The sequence below is a fragment of the Mus pahari genome, chromosome 9 (genome assembly GCF_900095145.1).
Source record: "Mus pahari chromosome 9, PAHARI_EIJ_v1.1, whole genome shotgun sequence".
In the NCBI taxonomy this organism is placed as follows: domain Eukaryota; kingdom Metazoa; phylum Chordata; class Mammalia; order Rodentia; family Muridae; genus Mus; species Mus pahari.
This window is the reverse complement of record NC_034598.1, coordinates 44,240,995-44,259,899: the sequence shown is the minus strand read 5'-3', so window position 1 is coordinate 44,259,899 and position 18,905 is coordinate 44,240,995. Positions and strand designations below refer to the sequence as shown.

Here is an 18,905-nt window from a genome sequence, read left to right as displayed (position 1 = left end):
GGTGCTCTTACCCACTGAGCCATCTCACCAGCCCTGGTTTGGTTTTTCAAGACAGGATTTCCTTGTGTAGCCCTGGCTGCCCTGGAACTAGCTCTGTAGTCCAGGCTGGCCTAAAATGCACAGAGATCTGCCTACCTCTGTCTCCTGAGGGCTGAGATTAAAGGCATATGCTACCATGCCTAGCTTTAAAATAATAAAAAAAAAAATTTAAAGTAAAACATTTTTATAGTAAGAAGATGCCAAGCAGTATATCTGTGTGACATGGAAAAATAGCTGCTGAGCTGTCTCAGGAGGCCCCAGGTATGCTGGCAGGAGTCAGATACTAAGACATGTGGGCTGAAGGATCCCAAGGGGCATGGGCAAATATTGGGTACAGGGGCAAGTGCTCACAAGGGCCACTGTCTCTGGGGGTGACTAGTGGGGCGCTCTCCCACTTCCCTTAAGGCTCTAATCATAAGGATCCTGCCCAATGCCCCGGCTAGTTCCTCCTCACAGCCTTGCTCCCCCACTGGTGGCACTCAAGGCCCCACTCTATAGCTTTGACTCTACCCTAAGAAACCCATCTTAGTTCCTGATAGAGGTCCTCGGCCTTGGCCACACCCACAACCCAAAGCCCCACCTTGGCGGAATCCCATGAGCTATCATAGCAGGTGGGTGCTTTGCTGCCTGTAGAGCACCTTGGGCAGTCCTAGCAGTTGCAGGGCACAAGGGCAACTGGGAGCTGCACTGTCCCCGGGGGGGGGGGGCGCTTGTGCGCATGGACTCTGCCAGGGAGCACTTACCACCATGTTGTTGATGGACACCCAGCAGTCACTGGGGAAGTCTTGCAGCATGGGCACCAGGAACTGCAGGCAGCCGTCCCAGTGGCAGAGCAGGAGCATCATGCTGATCAGGTTACAGATGCGCATCACTGCACTTGCCAGGTCGTAGGTCATGTGGAAAATCTGAGAGGGCGTGTGACCATGAGAGTCCCAGGCCCTCCCAACATCTATCCCAGAATCCCAACTGCTGCCTACTGAATCCTGTGCCCCTCCGTCCAAGGTCAGTGAAGTCTCTCTACCCTTTCCCAGCTACTTCTGTCTCACCCATGACCTGTCCGGATAACCTTCCCCATCCTGCCCAAGGCCTGTCCCCACATGCCAGCCCCTCTAAGTTCCTCCTAATGGTCGCAGAATCAGGAACGGGTCAGATTCAGGGCTGAGATCTTGAATTCGGGAGTAGGTAACCGGAGAAATCTTAGTCCTCTGTCCCACATCTTCCAGGGCATAGGAGGAAGCACGGCAACACTTGGTGAGACTGTCTAAAGTTCTCCCCAAATCCGAGTATCCTGAAGGTCCTAGCTCTATGACTCCATAGGGTAGGGGTTCCATGGGCCCCCAAGACTCTCTGTCCAACAGCCGAGCTTCTGAACCTATAACCACGTGTGAGCTGTCCCCCACCCTGTCCCTCATCTCCCATCTAATAACAAGCACCCTCCCACCTACCCCCGACCCCGTTACAGACCTGGCACACTTCCCTGGGATCCCACCCTGGGCCTCTATCCCAGACATACCTGGCGCCCCCTCCCCCACTTCCCTTAAGGCTCTAATTGTAAGGGTCCTGCCCAATGCCCCGGCCAGTTCCTCCTTAAAGTCTTGCTCCCCCACTGGTGGCACTCAAGGTCCCACTCTACAGCTTTGACTCTGAAACCTATCTTAGTTCCTGATAGAGGGCCTCAGCCTTGGCCACACCCACAACCCAAAGCCCCGCCTTGGCGGAATCCGCAGCCATGTGGGCCCTGCCCCAGAGTGAGGTTCTCTCCCTGTAGTTTTGACCCAGCTACACCCCAAAGCCCTAGACCTATAGATCCCATCTGTTTCTTGTGGCAAGACCCCACGCCCAGAGCAGTGGTGTAAATGTCTCCCAACTGCACTCCAAGTCAAAGCTCTGGTCCTAACACCATGGCCCCACCCTCCCCAAAGTCCCACCCTCAGATCATTGGCTCCTCCCACAGAATAGACTTTAGTCCCACCCAAGCTTGAGGTTTCGCTCCCACACCCAAGGCCTCATCTTCAGTCCCTAGTCTTAGTCTCCAACATCCCGTGACCATGCTCCTGCCCTGTCGAGTCAGGCCCCGCCAACACCCCAAGCCCAGCATCCTCAGACTCCACACCTCTGGTGGCCCTAGCTTCAATTGTAGCCTTGACCCTGCCCAGATGCAAGGTACTCATGACCACGTTGCTGGGGTTCTGCCCACGCTTGGTCCTCTCCCCGCCCCTCACCTCTTCCCACTGGTGGATATATCGGATGAGCCGTGATAGCCGCAGCAGCCGCAGCAGACTGAGGATCTTGGTAAAGCGCACGATGCGCAGCGCACGCGCCGTCTTGTAGACCTCGGAGTCGATTCCCTTCTCCACGATGAGGAAGATGTAGTCCACCGGGATGGATGACACGAAGTCCACCACGAACCACGTACGCAGGTACTTTTTCTTTATCTTCTCGGGGTCCAGGATGATCTCTGTGTTGTCCTCAATAACAATGCCGGTGCGGAAGTTCAGCACCAAGTCCATGAGGAAGAAAGTGTCCGAGACCACGTTGAAGACAATCCAGGGCGCGGTAGTCTCGTCCTTGAAGAAAGTGATGCCCACAGGGATGATGATGAGATTTCCCACCATGAACAACAGCATGGTGAAGTCCCAGTAGAACCTGGAGAGAGGCAGGATGCTCATAGCTCTTGGCCTTGGTGTCAGTGGGGCCCTCTTCCTCAACCCAGGGTGGTCTCCCTCTGGGACCCCCTAACCCAAGGTGGTCTCTGTCTGGGACCCCAGCCCTAAGGGGATCTCTTTCTGGAGCCCCAACCCTCAGGGGTCTTTTCCTGGGATCCCAGATCATAACATAGCCTCTGGGACTCCAGATCTTACTGCATGACAAGGACAGGACTTCCTCAGAGAAGCCTCCTGACCCCAGGCAGCCAGGGTCGCTCTCTCTGACCCACTCCGACCTTGCCTTGAAGGTACCTCCAGACCGCAGAGAAGGCTCAAAATAGACCAAACACTTCACATGACCAAAGAGGGACAATGTGCCTGGCACAAGTCTGGCTTTCAGAAAGGATGGAAGTGCCTGGGACCGGGAGAGGGCACGCTGCTGGGTGTGGCTGGGAGGCTGAGAGCCAGGCGGGCACAGGGTCGGGCTACCGCCGGTTCACACCATGGTGAGGCCGCAGCTCTCATAGGGCACAGCTGGTCACCTCAAGAAACACTTTGGAGAACTAGGTATGGTGGAGACAGATGTCATCCCAGCACTTGAGAGGAGGAGGCAGATGGCTCTCTGTGAGTTCAAGGCCAACATGGTCTACAGAGCAAGTTCTGGGACAGCCAGGGATACATAGTGAGACCCCTGTCTTAAATCAAACAAACAAACAAACAAAAATGGAGGGGTGTCCCTGCACACAGTATCAGCCCCTTATACCCCTTGAGATCTGCCACCACCCCTTGGAATTTGGGGCTTCCCACAGGCACAGAGCCCACTGTTTTTAGATCAGGAAACCTGGGGTATTGGCCGGAATCAGCTCAAAGGAGTGACGTGTCAGGGGTGCAGTGTCTGGAGCCGATGTCTCAGAGCTGGCCTGTGAGCTGGCTCCTTCTGCCGGCCTGTACTTCATGGGCACAGTTATAAACACCATGCCCAGCAGGCGACCAGCACTTCAGAGAACCGAGCTCAAGGAAACAGTCCAAAGAAGAGAGAAAAAAAATTAAAAAGTGATTTGTACTGGGGCATTTACAGCAGCTCAGACTGTGAGCCAACAGCTGGCAACACCCAGTGTCTCTCAGCTCAGCTCCGTGCTGGCACCTGCCATGCACGAGTGACCTTGGACAAGTTCTTCTGTCTTCAGCCGGTACGGGATGAAGCCCTTTAGTGGGTAGACTCTGGCATTCTATCCGTGTGTAATGTCCCTCACAACCACTCCTGGTAGGGATAAGATGCCCAGAGCTCAGGATAACATCATCTAACCTTGGGAGCAAGATCAAATAACAGATTTAAAGTTGGTTTTTCTCTGTAAATCGTGTGTGTGCGTGTGTGTGTGTGTGTGTGTGTGTGTGTGTGTGTGTGTGCTCTGTCTGGGAGGTGGCTGTGCATGTGCGAGGAACCAGAGGGAGGGGTCCGACTCCCCAGGAGCCTGACAAGGAGGAAGCAACCCCCACTTCTCTTCAAGAGCACTGCAGGGCCTCTTTCAGCCATAAATAACCACTTTCAATCTGGGCATGGATCTAGGCAGCATCGGTGGCTCAGACCATGACGAGAGATCCTGTTCGTCAATAGGCACTCTGAACTGCCGTCTCCAGAATCTGCCGTGTAGTCTGGGCCAACCTCTTCCTCTCTGGGCTGAGGATGTCTGCCTTCTCTTTGGAGAGAGAGCCATTGAGTAAAACAACCAAGAAAGAGCAACCAAACAAAGGTCAACAGAGACTAGAAACCGCCATTGGTGGACACAGCAGCCACCTATGGCGGTGGAAAGCTGAAAACGACTCAGGGTGGGCCTAGAAACTGCCAAGGGAACCTAGAAACCACCGGGGATGGGGGCTGTCAATGGTGATGGGGGAGGAGGCTTAGAAATGATCAGAGAAGCCGGACAGTGGTGGCGCACGCCTTTAATCCCAGCACTCTGGAGGCAGAGGCAGGTGGATTTCTGAGTTCGAGGCCAGCCTGGTCTACAAAGTGAGTTCCAGGACAGCCAGAGCTACACAGAGAAACCCTGTCTCGAAAAAACAAACAAACAAACAAACAAACAAACCCATCAGAGAGACCTAGAATCAACTGAAGACCTACAGCAGGCATCTCTTTCTAGGCTGAAGCCACTCCCAAGCTTCTTTTCCCTTCCTGGGGTGGTCAGGACCAGGCAAACTTCCCACTGAGGCTTGCTCACAGGGAAGTGGGGCCCAGGACTCAGACTGGCCTGTTCTCTACCCGCAGCCATCCTGTCTAGGAACCTCTCTCAGCGGCTGCATCTCCAGGTCACATGGTATGGCCTGCTTTCCCCCCAAGGGCCTGAGGAGAGGGAACAGGTGGTTGCTGTCCTTGCTGCCCTGGTAGGGTGGGGCCTGCCTGCCCTAACACACGTGGCTCTGGCCCTCATCCTCACCAGTCAACCTGGTCCCCACAGATACAGTCAGGAGAGGAAAGGAAAAGATCAGAAGTCCCACACCAAGGGAAAACAAGCCGGGCACATCTAGATCCCTAGGTCTATGCAGAGGTCCTCCCCCCCCCCCACCTCACCAGCCCCAAGCCCCTGAGACAGACACCAAGCTTGAGGAGACAGGACCTGGGATGGTGGGTGGACCAGACATAGTTCTGATTTCTTCTCCCAGGCTGTGCATCCCACCTTCTCTGAGGCTCCAGGCCTTATCTGCCTCAAGCAGGGACCTCAGGGACATCTGTGCACAGGTCAGTCCTCTGAAAGTTGTATGCCTGTCCTCCCAACCCTCTAAAAGTTGATGTAAGAGAATTGGAAGACATCCTTAGCTACATAGTGAGTTGGAGGCCAGCATAGGCTACATGAGACTCTGTCTCAAACGAAACAAATAAATCCCCCAATAACAACAGTGAGTCCTGAAGACTGCCTAATTCTGCGAGGACTCTCAGTATCATGCGGTGGACCCAGTTCAGGGGTCAGAGGGAAGATTCATTGGGAGACAAGAGAGGTCTCCCTTGCTGAGTCTCAGTTTAAGCTCCCACCCACCCATAGGTGAGGTCTGGATAGCTCTCACCAAATGAACCTTGTTCCTGCTCAGCTGTGCAGCCGTTCTGAGCTCTGAGGCCCATGGGTAACACGGAAAAGACCCACCACGCTTAGCTAGACTCTTCTGGGATGGGTCACGCCCCCCACTTAGAGCAGCTGGGATCCTAGGAGCCGACAGCTGAGCCCTCAAAGCCATGGTCAGGCCTGGACAGACCAACAATGACAGCCACGTCTTCCAGACGGTTCTGAGATGTGGCCAAAAGCCCTCTGGGATCACAGATCCAAGCCAAGCCGGATGGGTTAGAGGCCAGAGGTCAGGGATTCCATGCCAGGCTCTGACAGAGGATCAGGGCCTGAGCCCACTGGAGTCCTCGGAGCAGGAGTCAGGGTTAGAGTTGGAAACCCTGGTGCAAAGACAGCTGAGGTCCCAGGTGCGCACATGTGTAAAGGTTCACCACACACCAAGCACCAGGGACATGAAGTGACCAGGAAATGTAGATGGCCACATACATACATACCTGCTCCCCAACACCCCGCTCCTATGGGAGTTGGTTGAGGAGAGAATGTCCATCAAGTGGGATTTGTGCTGGATGCCAGGGTGTGGGAGATGGGCTTGGGTACAGTGTTCGGGAACGCTGCTTGAAGGTGGCAGGCATTCGAGAGCTGATGGTCTCAGGCAGAGGTGGTGCCCGGACAGTCACAACAGCTGGTAAAAAGGCCCTGAGGCCACTCACCATGGGTGTGGGTGTGGCTTCCCAGGTGGAGGTGGAGGGGTGGAAGATATCAGCCTGATCGGGTAGAGTACAATCTGTGACACTCAGGAATGATGCCAGGGTGCTGAGTGGGGGTGGGGATCTGATACTGTACTTGAGTGTACATTGGAAGCAGACTAGGCCAGGGCAAGGAGAAGGGTTCCACCGGAAACCCTGAAGTGACAGCCTTGGAGTGCAGGTCCTAGGAAGAGAGGGCCTTGCCCTCTCCAGAGACTTCTTTCATAGCATGGAGAGCTTCAGGTCCCAACACTCCCATCTGGGAGGCAGGTGCATGCCCAAACCCCATATCCTCCCTGATAATGCGATTTATTCTAGAGCCTTGATAATGGGCACATTTCCAGGGATTTACATGCAGGACCCAATATCCTGACCTCACACTGACCCCTGGCCATCAAGTGGGGGGTGGAGGAGGATGTGGCAGGCTCAGAACCAGCATCCACAGATCTGGGCGGGGTCTGTGGGCTTCTGAGGCTGCCTGGCTCTCCCCTCTCCCTTCCCCGGGTATCTGCTGCTCTGATTCCCAGCTTGAGCACAGACATTCAGGCCTGGAACACTTCCTCATAAGAACCCTCAAACTTGCTTCTCCATGAACCTTCTCAGGGCCAGGGCCTGATGCTCAGAAGCAGCAGGTAAAACTGGGTGAGGTGGTGACCATCTGTGATCCTAGCACGTGGGAGGATGAGGCAGGAGGATTGCTGTAAGTGGGAGGTCAGCCTGGGCTACAGAATGAGATCTCAAATTGGGATGTTGGTGGGTAGCACACTCTCCTAACATGCACAAAGCCAGGGTCACAATTCCAACAACACAGAAACTGAGCATGGTGGAACATTCCTACCTCCTCCCTAGCACTCAGGAGGGTCAGGAGTTCAAGGTCATCCTCCATTAGAGTAAGCTTAAGACAAGCCTGAGCATCAGGAGACCCAGGACCACCCCTATTTTTTTTTTAAAGGAAAAAACCTGGGAGCAATGAGATAGCTCATTGAATAAAAACGCCTAACACCAAACCCGATGAACTGATTGGCTCCTAGGACCCACGAGGTAGGCTGGGAGCTGGCTCTGCATCCTGCCTTCTGACTAACAACACATAGGTACCGTGGTGTCTGTCCCCAAACACAATATGTAAATGGAATAAAGATTGAAATACTAATCACTTTTAGCTGTCTGAGCACTGTTGGAACAGACACATCAGACACTTGTCCCCGTCCCCCACACCACAACCTCCTGGGATCCTGAGAAGTTGAGGCAGAAAGGCCTAAAGTGATCTCCAGGCACCCTGAGTCCTAGGGGACTCTAGAACGGAATTCTGCCAAGAACCTGGCTCCTCTGGGTCCCTGTGGACTGCATGTCACAGGCAACGGATACCCAAGGGCCCTGACATCCCACAGCCCTGCCTCCCTTGGTGCCTGCAATGGCTCCCCCTCTCCCTCCTGCCTGGGCAGGGAGGCCCAGTACCTAGTCACTGACCAGCAAAGTCCCATCCGGATGCCAGGCAAGTCACAGGACTGAGCCAACATGGGGAGCTGCCCAGCCTCTGGATAGGGATGGAAGGTCCCTGCCCACTGCTCTGCATAAGGAATTAAAAAATACACATATTATATGCATATATATTGCCCACCTGGGGCATAATAATGTCTGAATGACTTTCCTACCCTCGGGGTGAATCTTCTTTTTTCTTTTTCTTTTTTCTCTTTTGGTTTTTTGAGACAGGGTTTCTCTGTGTAGCCCTGGCTATCCTGGAACTCACTCTGTATACCAGGCTGGCCTCGAACTTAGAAATCCACCTGCCTCTGCCTCCCAAGTGCTGGGATTAAAGGCGTGTGCCACCACAGCCCGGCTGTCTTCTTTTCTTTATGTTCAATTAATACTGTTGGGCTTAGTGGTACACACCTGTTATCCCAGTTACTCAGGAAACTGAGGCAGGAGGATGCTCAATTCAAGGCCACTGAGCAACTCAGTGAAATCCTGTCTCAGAACAAAAAGTAGAAAGTGGGCTGAGGGTGTGCAGGGTTCATCAGTAGAGGGATAACTTGGGCTTCATCCCAGGATAGCCAAAACCAATCAATCAATGTTTCAGGCAACAACACGCTTGGTGTTTCCAACAGCCCCTAGAGGCTCTGGAGACCATCTTGGTCAACATTTAATCAGAAAGTTCTGGAAGGACCACAAGTCCCCAGACATGAAAGGTGGGTGGCCCCAGGTGCCAGCTTTGAAATTTGATGGCCACACTGACTCCTCTAACCCCAGGTGCACCCTTGCTCCCACTTCTGTTTTCTCTGGTTCTCCAGGCCTGTGAATCTCTCCATAGTTGAGGGCTATGGCAGCCACAGCACAGCCACAGCACAGGGCCCCGCAGGCACTTGCACCCACAAGGCCCCAATGTAGGAGCTCAGTTTATTCTCAAAGCCTCCCATTCCCACACACCTTCAAACCAGCCACACATCAGGACTGCAGACAAGAAGCCAAGCCTAAGGGTGGCCTTATGCCCCCACCTGTAACCTGGGCATAAAGGCACTCAGGCTAGGGTATTTGAAAACAATTCCTGTTGGCCCTAACCCCTGGGCATCTTCCCCACACCTAGGATCCTGGTAAAGGTGGCATTCTGATCTCAGGGAGGTTGTTCGTGGGCCTCTATTTGCTCAATTATCAAGCACTGGAGAAGGGACAAGTAGGAGCCGCCACAGGTCCCGGAGCTGTCCGTGGTACTGAAACTTCAAGCTACAGTTTTTCGGGATAGGGAAGCATCCTGTCTTCAAATCTGCACCCTAATTGTCACCGCAGATAGGGGCATTAGCCTGCATCCCTTGCACGCAGCTCTCCCTATGGCCCTCGGGTGTACACCCACCCGGGACACACGCGCGCGCACAGCCAGCATCCCAACAGGTACTTCTAGAGACCCACCAGCCACACCCCTAGGGACACGCCTCCCCTTGATCCGCCGACACACGCCTCCCCAGGACCCTCTCTGGCATCACATCACAAGCTCGCCCGGAAAGGAGAGACAGACGCAAACACTCGGGTCATGGCCCTGCGCCAGCTCCTTTGGCTGCACGCAGCAGCCAACTCAGGCCACGTCCGTAGCCACACACCCGGGATGTGTGGGTACTCGGAACGCGCCCGCCCCGGGCGCAAGTGGAGACCGTGGGAACGCGCGGCGCCCGCTTAATAACCCCTTCCCCGAGGCCTCCCGAGCGCGTCCTTTCCCGTGCGTCCTTCCTTATTTCTTCCTTCCTTCCTTCCCTTCTTTTTCTTCCTCTTCCTTTTTCTTCCTTTCTCCTTTCTACCCATCCTTCCACCCTCATTTCTGCTCCGCGGCCTACGGGCACCCACGTTCCCCTCTATTCGTCCTCTCCACCCCTGTGCGCTCAGACCCTGGCCCTGAGGCCGCGGTTCTCGCCCACTGCAACTAGGGCGCGCGGGAGGGGGAGCGCCGAGGACCCCCTCACTCCAGGCCTCCAAAAGGGCGGACCCTCTGCACACCAGGGTCCCTCGGGGGCGGGTCCGGGTCGCGCCCGAGGTCACCGCGAGGGGACTACCTCCCATCCTTGGCCCGGTGGCTTGAAATGCTACCACCCCGAGGTCACCATCCGGGACGTGGCGCCCCGCCCTCTCCCGGGCGCGCCAAGGACGGGCCCCTCCCGGAGGCGGCACCTGAAGTCGCTGTAGGGGTGGATGATCCAGGCCCCCGCCGACTTCACGCGTTCCTGCTCGCGTTCCACGGCCTTCTGGCTGCCGAACATCCGCAGGGAGAACTTGTTGACGCCGGGCTGCAGAAGCGCCCCGAATTGGCGCTGCAGGAAGCTAGCCTGGCTGCCGCGCGGCTCACCCGCCGGGCCCGCCTCCTCGCTGCCCGCCTCCTCGGCCGCCGCGGGCCCCGAGGCCGCCCCGCGGCATGAGAACGAAACCTTGGGGCCGCGCGCGGGGCCCTCGGGGCTGCACTGCGGCTCCCCGCGCCCGCACTCGCCATTCGCGCCGCCCTTGGCCGCGCCAGGGGTGCAGGAGCTGTCGCGGCTGCAGAGCCGGGCGCGCGGGCCGGGCTCGTCCGCCGACTCCGGGTGCGAGGGGGTCGTAGGGTTCGGGGGTGGCGCGGGTGGTGGCTGAGGCTGAGGGGGCGCGGGCGGCGGCGGCGGTGGCGGCGGCCCCGGCGCAGGGGTCGTGCCCGGACTATCGCCCGGCCGCCCGCCGCCCCCGCGCGCATCCATGGCGAGGCGGCGCCGGGCAGTGCGGAGCGGAGCGGCCGCCGCCGCCGCCGGCCGAGCCCGAGGGAGGGCGGAGCCGGGGGTGGAGTCTTTGCTCGCGGGGGAGGGGCGGGGGCGGGAGCCCCGCCTCCACCTGAGCCACCCTCACCCCACACAGGGATAGATGGGGAAACTGAGGCTGTGGCCAGCAGGCAGGCCAAGGTCAGTCAGCCCCTTGAGACCTTGGAGATGCGCTCAGGCTCGGTTCCCCAGGGGAAACTGAGGCCAAGGACGAACCCAAGGTCACAGAACCCAGCCGGCGGGCCCCTGCCTTGGCGCACAATGCAGACCAGGCCCTGGTCCGCTCTGGGGTTCCTCCGCGGTCTCGAGGACTCCACGGGCGGGGCAACCGCTGACGCTCACCCCGCGGGTGCCAACCCCTTTCTCGGTTCAAGGTGGCAGATTCCATAATAAAAGTGTGTTTCCAGAGGCTACCATATCCCTGGCTCTGTCGCTTTCACTGCCTTCAAGGCAGAAACCTACGAATATTTGTGGGAAGGACTGAGATCATTCTAGGTTCTAAGCTCAGCCCATCTCCAAGCCCCACTTGTGGGGAAACTGAGGCACGGTCAGGCAACAAAAACAGTAGCTAGAACCTCCTGTGGCTTCTGGCGACTTCTCCCTTAAAAAGTGAGGATCCCAGGTGAGTTAGTCCTTAGAGGTCTCCAGGGGATCCTGGCTCAACTTCTGCCTCTGTACATATACCCGCCCCCTACTCTCTCTGCCACCATGACTCAGGCATCAGTTACATTCTACACTTTACCCCAGGTCTGGGAGACATTGGCTCCTGGGGGTCCTAAGGCTGTGGCCTGAGGCTATGTGATGAGGCTGGAGCCAGGTGACACTAGATCTGATTCTAGATTCCCACCCTTCTTCACCAAAGAGTGGAGAGGATTTTATGACAGGAGGTTGGGGAGAAGGGAGGAAATACAGGGGAAGGATAGCTGTGAACTGGTGGGAAGACAATTCTCATGCAGGGGACTCTTGGGACCTTCTTATATCCCCTCTGGGCATCCTTAGATTCTGCTTTATTTCCCTGGACCAACCTAAGTTCACTTAAATCCTTCTGACCTTTTACAAACTCCCCTGAATGCTTCTGGACCCCTTCTAGACCCATTTAGATCTTCCGGGACCCTCTTAGCTTCTTTTGGACCCTTCCAGCCCTTTATGGGTCATCAAGGTCCCTACAGCCTTCACTGTTTCTGACCTGACCTTATACTGAATTAGCTATACCAAATTGGTTGAGTGTCTCAAGAATGGGGCTATCTATGACTTCTGCCTGCTCACGGTAGGTGTCCCGTGGTGTTGGATATGCCATGCCAGCTGCATGTCTTCATCTGACACAGATGGGCTGCCCTGACGCCGGGGACTCTGGAGCTGCCCCTGGCACCCCTCTGGCCTCCACTTTTGAACATCACAGTTGACAGTGCCAGACTGCTCCGCCCCAGGGCACATGCCTGTTCCAGATGAAGGGGGATCTTTTATGTTCACCCTGGGAAGATGTCAGCTGGGCAGGTTGTCAGAGCTCCAGGACTTGTGGTTAAGTGCAGGGGAGGAGGCAGCATGGCTACTGGCTGTCAGAGGATCTGCCATACCAGGAGACTGCTCTGCCAGCCAGCCCAGAGGTCACAAAGGATTCTAGGACTCAGAGATCTTGGCCTGTGTCTGCACTTGGGGATCTTGTTGATTTGCTACCATGAGCCAGGTGTTTTCTTTTTCTTTTTTCTTTCAAGAAGAATTTATTTATTTATTTATTTATTTAGAGACAGGGTTCCTCTGTGTAGCTCTGGCTGTCCTGGAACTCACTCTGTACACCAGGCTGGCCTCGAACTCAGAAACCTGCTAGCCTCTACCTCTCAAGATTTATTTATTATTAAATTTAAGTACACTATAGCTTCAGATGCACCAGAAGGGGACGTCAGATCTCATTATTGGTCAGATCTCATTATCAGCTTTTTTTCCTGATATTCAGTAAGTGACTGGCTCAGGGCTGATTGTGTGTGTGTGTGTGTGTGTGTGTGTGTGTGTGTGTGTGTGCGTGTGCATAAGCCAGAGGTCACTTGGGTGTTATTCCTCAGGAGCTGTCTTTATTTACCTATTTAGCTACTTTTTTTTGTCTTTTAGATGTATTTGTCTCATTCTATTCGTATGTATGTATGTACACCACATGCAAGCATGGTCCTTAACGAAGCCAGAAGAGGGTGTTGGATTCTCCTGGAGCTGGGGCAATTTAGAGCTGTGAATGATTCTGGGAACCAACCTAGGTCCCCTGCAAGAGCCATAAATGCTCTTAAACTGCTGGGCCCTCTCTACTTTCTAGTTTCAACCCAGCCTTTGGGAGGCAGAGACGGGTAGATCTCTAAGTCCGAGCCAGCCTGATCTTCATAGTGAACTGCAGACTAACTAGTGCTAGAGACAGGTAGATCTCTAAGTCCGAGCCAGCCTGATCTTCATAGTGAACTGCAGACTAACTAGTGCTGCTTGATGGGACCCTGCCCATCAGGTAATCGATGGCTGAGCATGGTCATACACACCTGTAACTTCAGTTCAGCCCCATAGCTCCTCACACCACACACAGATACACATCATGACCTTTGGAAAAACAAGCCAATAAACCAGCAACCCAATAACCCTAGGGATCAAATCATTAGCTTCAAGGGTCTCCTTTAGACTCTTCCCTGCCCTCCTGACACTAACCAGTCATTTCCTATTCACAATTCTGGGGTATTTTGAATGGAGTCAGAACCAGACCAGGCCAGGGAAGGGATAGACTAGTTGGGGAAACACATCTTCCTGGGGTCTCAATTTCTCTGGCGTATGCACATCCAGGGAGGATGGCTGTATTTTAATTTTGTCTTTTGGAGACAAGGGCTCATGTGACATAGGCTGTAGAAGTCAGTATGTGCTGAGGGTGACCTTGAACTGATCCTTCTGACCCCACTTTGCAGAGTCCTGATAGGTGTGTGTCACTTCACCGGCCTGTCGTTACTCACTTAAGGTTTGCCTGGGTGCTTCTCCCCCAGGCCCCAGTTGGGGTGTGGAGAAGCTGGCTCACGGTGAGCCCCCATCTATGAGACTTCACAGTGATGGCCTCTACAAACCTCAGTGCTGCTATGTAATCTGTCTGGCCCTCCTGCTCACTTGCACACTGCCTTATGGACTAGGATAGCACTGAGTAGGTGGATCAAGGGCTGGAGAGGGTTTGACAGACGTCTGCTTGGAGCACAAGTGATCAGAGAGTTGCTGAGTCCATGTGGGATCCTGCCCCATCAATGAGTCTTTGTTTTACAAAGGCCCTGGGCTTTGTCTCTGCCTGTCAGCTGGGGGCTGGATCTCAGGTCCCTGTGGTTTCCAGGCTGTCCTGTTGTCCTTGTACAAAGTTGATCCTGTACCCATCTCATCTCAGGAACTGAGAAGCCTCTATGGCCACGTTTGACCATCTGCTTTGGTTGGGTTGTCTGGGCGGCCTGAAAGATGTGGATATGCCCCGTTGCTTCTCAAGGGGGAATTACTGCTCTGGAGGTGAGCCCTACATAGAACTACTTCCTAAACTCCTGTGACTTCCTGTGCCATCTTCCAGGTGTTAAGGCCCACAGGCTTACAGCCACAGTGCCTGCCTCGAGACCCCAAGGGAGCCAATGAGGACTGGGGCTGCACCTGCAGTTGCGGAGGTGGGGGTGTCCTTATTTGGACAGATCCCCAAACACACCAGAGGTAGCCACTACTGGGAGTAGTCGCCCTGGGCTTCTCTGTACACAGGCCCATGCGGACATTTGTGTAGTCAGGGCTGACTCTGAGCCTTATCTAGGTCCTCCTGTTCTCCTAAGAGCTCCACAAGACAGTGAGGTGCCAGATATATGCAGCTGCATGTGTGTACTAAAGATAAGCCAGCCATTTGGCTGGGTCCAGGGCACGGTTTCCTCAGTGGATTAAAGTGCAGCACCCTCTAGTGGCTGGAAGGCCAGGGAGGTGTCCGAGGAACTACCTTGGCTTGGAGCAGAGGGCCTGCTCTGGACTGTTTTACCTCAGTGGTCTTCAGAAAGGCCTGCCAATCCCCCAGAGACTCCCCTCCCCTAACTACCACCACTCTGGGATGTACTCTGCTGGGATCAAAGCTGGCTTCTGGGTCCCATCTCTCTGGAGCCAGACTATACCACCACCTACTACACACACCCCTCCTGGCCCCTGCCCAAAACTTAGAGTTAAAACCAGCAAGTCCCCCAACTGTCCACTTCCCACCATCAAGCACATCTCCTGGAGGGTCGTTGCCCACCAGCTGGATCAGTACTAGGCCTGTACAGGACCTCAGTGATGGTCAGCAGTGTTTTTTACAGAGACAGCCTTTCTTGGACACCCATGAGGACTGAGGCTGTACCTGCAGGTTCATCTTCTAAGGACCCCTGGGGGGGGGGTGCTGTGGAAGAAGCTTTTCAAAGGGGTCACATCAGATATCCTCTATTAAAGGACCACAGCATTAGGAAGGTTGACATCCACCGGTCTAGGGACCACGCACTTACCCGTGCCCTAGGCCCTGCTGATCAACAACCCCTTCTGTATGTGACCTCAACACTCATTCTCCCTTTAAGATGGGGTCCTGAAGTTTCAAGTAGTGACACACACATGGTGGGGTAGGTCTTTATTTGGGGGTTTCCAGCAGGCCCAGCCCCCTCCAACAGTAAGTCAGAGCATGCCCTAGCCTTCCCTCCTGACCAAGGACAAGGCCCCATTCCCCAACTCCACAGGGCTGTAGTGACAATACTTCAGAAGGGAAGGAAAAATAAAAACATAAACCCCTAAGGAATGGATTGTCTGCAGAGAAACCTCATTTAGATTAAATTAGAATCAGGGGCTACAAGTGGCTGGCTTCTCCCAGGCGGGCTTCTGTAAGGTGAGGCTCTGTCTTCACTTGGGTTGGGTAGGTTGGGTTGGGTAGGTTCAGGACGGGACAGGATGGGACACGGGAGTGGAGGCAGATGCTGGCCTGGGGTCAGGCGCCCCGGCACCTCCCCTCCCCCACCTGCCCCACCACTCAGGAGGCGTTCCTCTGGCGTACATTCTTGTCCTTGTCGTTCATGTGAGTTCCACTGCCCTTCCTGAGGATACAAAAAAGGGATCATCACTCGTGACAGGCACGGGGCTGGCCTCAACCCCACTGAGATCTGGCCATTATTTCAACAGCAGCCAGCCAGCCACCTTCCCTGAACTCACTGAGGCCCATGAAAGATGGACACACACACTGAGTCCCAGAGCCTTCCCCCCATTTCTATGGGACACACAGTCAGTTCCCCAGAACCCACAGTGGCTGGACTTACAGTGGGGCGGCGCCAGGGTCATCCTCTGCAATCAGGAGCAGCCACATGAAAGAGAAAGATATGGGTCAGCACTTATGTGAACCTGGCCCCATACTGCCACCCTTATGATGCTGCATAAGTGTCATCGTACATCAGGTGATCAACACATGGTGAGGCCAACACATCCCACCCCAGCTCGCCATGCGGTGTCCAGCTGGAGGCACCCACAGCCCTAAGTCCTCACAGTGGCTGCCTGGGCTACAAGGGGAGCGAGCTCCCCAGAGGACAGCAGCTTGTGGCCAAGTGATGGAGGAAGGAGGAGGGTGAGCTACGAGCAGACCCCACTCTCCTCCAGGTGGATACACTGAGGGCGTCCCACCCAGTCACCCAGACCCAGGGCTGCTCACCGTCCAGGGTCTGGTCTGGCTTCCGCCTCTTCTCATAGATAAAGATGATAGTAACCAATACCAGGACCTCAGCCACGATGCCTAGGAAGGGCCAGAGGGCTGCCATGCGGCTCCGTACACGCAGTGAGATGGTTTCCCGAGTACTGCCCTTGGCGTTGGTGGCATTACACACATAGGTGCCAGGGTCAACATTTATGTCGAGATTGCTGATGGTCAGCTGTGACTTCTCCGGCGTGGACACCACCAGGTACTTGCCATTGGCTTCAGTGCTATTGGTGATGGACTAGGGAGAGGGGCTTGTCACGTCATGCCTGAGCCTGTCCTTCACTGTCCTTGATCCCCACACCAAAGCGCCCCCTCCTGTGTCCCCTCTGATGCTCTTATTCCCACTCCCATTCCTAGAACCCGGTGCCCCTTCTGCCGCCCCTGCCCCCCAACCTCCATGTTCAGAACCCCATGCTCCCACTGCAGCCTGGCCCTTGGCACCACTCAAGCTCCATGTCCTTAGCCCCACAGCCCTCACCTCTTCTTCCCCAGTGTCAGAGGCCTTAAACCAGAACCAATCCGTAATAGGAGGGTGAGACGCATCAGACTTGCAGACCAGTTTTGCAAGCTCTCCCTCACTGGAATGCTCTGACTTCTTTCCGACCTTGATCCTGGGTGGCCCTGTGAGGACAAGAACCCTGATGCCCAAGCACATTGTAGACCGCTCTCAGCCCCAGCACCAGTCCCTGGCCTTCACGCCAGCTACCTCCTGGCCCTCCCCCACCACTCCCACAGATTACCCTCCACATTGATCTCGCCTCTGCCCACAGGCTCAGGAAGGAAGATGCAGGAATATACCCCAGAGCGGTCATCTGCGTCCACCCTGCAGGGGACAGAGCCTCGGTGAAGTAAGGGACTCCCAAGGCACGGTGGCCACCTCCCCACCAGGGTTCTCTGTGCACACCACAGGGCCTTGGGCTCTCTCATGCTGCACAGGTGGCCATCCAGCCACTCCAGAGCTGTGTGGAGCCTGGCACTGCTACACATCAGGATGGAAGCAGTTCCCCATGGACAGCATCATGACAAGGTCCTCTAAGCACTGTGGACTCACTTGTACTGCATATGCAGGTCGGGCAGAGTGTCTTCCTGCAGTACCTTGCCACCTCTCATCCAGCGGTGGCCAAGGATGTCAACGCCACTGCTGTTCAAAGAGCAGGTAAGCTGGGTCTTGGAGTCGACTTCCTGGATAGAGGTTTGGACGGTGCCCGCTAAAGCCACAGGGAGAAAGAGTCTACGCTCAGCATCATCGCCAGCCCACCCGATGAGGTCTGCTTTAGCAATCACAGGGGCTGGAGTCTACAGCCCCAGACGTCTAAGGCAAGCTGATGTCGCAGTACAAGTCCACTTCAAGGTAAGAGATGCAGCTGCCCAAGCCCCGCCTGCTGCTCCCACAGCCATGTGGTCCCCTCACGGTTATCTGACCATCACTCAGAATTGGACACTAAACCCCCAGAAGGCTCTGCAAAGTCTGGCTGGAATTTTCAGGTTTGCAGTAGACAGTCAGAGCGAACACTTGGGCAGCAGACCCCACTCCTGCCAGACAATCACAGGGGAGACAGGGGAAGCAGGGGAGGCAGGAGCAGGTGCACGGAGCAGAGCAGGACAGGAGGTCAGGGCGGTGCACAGCAGACCACAGTCCTGGGGTGCGAGCCGAGGACCCACCTGGAAGGGGGCAGAGCCAACTGGCACCCAGCAAGGACCCTGATGAGTGTCCAGCTCACCCAGGTACCCAGGTGAGTCTCAATGAGTGGTAGGGCAGAGCAGTATCTGGTTCTACAAAGTGGGAGCCAGGGTTGGGTGGCACGAGAGGTAAACAGAAACAGGTGCCCTGGCCACTCACGTTCAAGGACCACCACGCTCGCCTGGGCACGGACCCACTTGACCCTGGGTGGCCGAGTAAGGTGGTTGCGGTCCGGGTCACTGCTGGCCCGGCACTCGTAAGTGCCTGTGTCCTCTGCGGTGAGCCCATCAACAGAGAGCGAGCTGGCTGCATGCTGACGGTAGGTGGCATGGATGTGAACACGGTCCAGCCGGGCACCATCCCAGAGCTGGGAGCAGCTGTCGTTTGGATCATTCCCTTCAAACCACCACTGGATCTCGGGGATGGGGCTGCCCACAGCCTCACAGTGCAGGACCACGCTGCCCCCCGCCCACCGCTCCTGTGACAGTGGCGCTTTGAGGAAGCCAGCTATGGGAAAGGGTTAGCACCCATTACTACAAGCAAGGACAGCTGCCAGGGCCTGCCACGGGGGCCCACACAACACAACAAACTCCATTTCTTTTCTGCTTGCAGGGAGAAGTATGAAGTTAGGTAGACAACAAAACACAAAGGGCGGCCAGGCGTGGTGGCGCACGCCTTTAAACCCGGCACTCGGATTTCTGAGTTCGAGGCCATCCTGGTCTACAAAGTGAGTTCCAGGACAGCCAGGGCTATACAG

General features: G+C 55.6%; 2 protein-coding genes across 2 annotated transcripts in view; both read right to left on the bottom strand.

Moving 5' to 3' along the window:
* Hcn2 (hyperpolarization activated cyclic nucleotide gated potassium and sodium channel 2) overlaps positions 1–10,717 on the bottom strand; it is a 20,359-nt gene extending 9,642 nt beyond the window's left edge. The window contains exons 1-3 of the mRNA XM_021204355.2: positions 10,138–10,717; positions 2,262–2,685; positions 783–944 (exon numbers count right to left, since the gene is read on the bottom strand). Of these exons, the coding sequence (XP_021060014.1) occupies positions 783–944; positions 2,262–2,685; positions 10,138–10,688 (1,137 nt within the window). The 5' untranslated portion in view covers positions 10,689–10,717. The remainder of the gene's footprint in view (positions 1–782; positions 945–2,261; positions 2,686–10,137) is intronic.
* A 4,628-nt stretch (positions 10,718–15,345) lies between these two features.
* Positions 15,346–18,665, bottom strand: Bsg (basigin (Ok blood group); the record flags this gene model as incomplete). The annotated part of the gene is made up of 7 exons (XM_021204992.2): positions 15,346–15,817; positions 16,037–16,061; positions 16,423–16,705; positions 16,946–17,088; positions 17,208–17,290; positions 17,519–17,675; positions 18,308–18,665. Coding segments are annotated over 7 exons (1,113 nt in total), but the record flags the coding sequence as incomplete, so codon positions are not given.
* Positions 18,666–18,905: the final 240 nt, after the last annotated feature.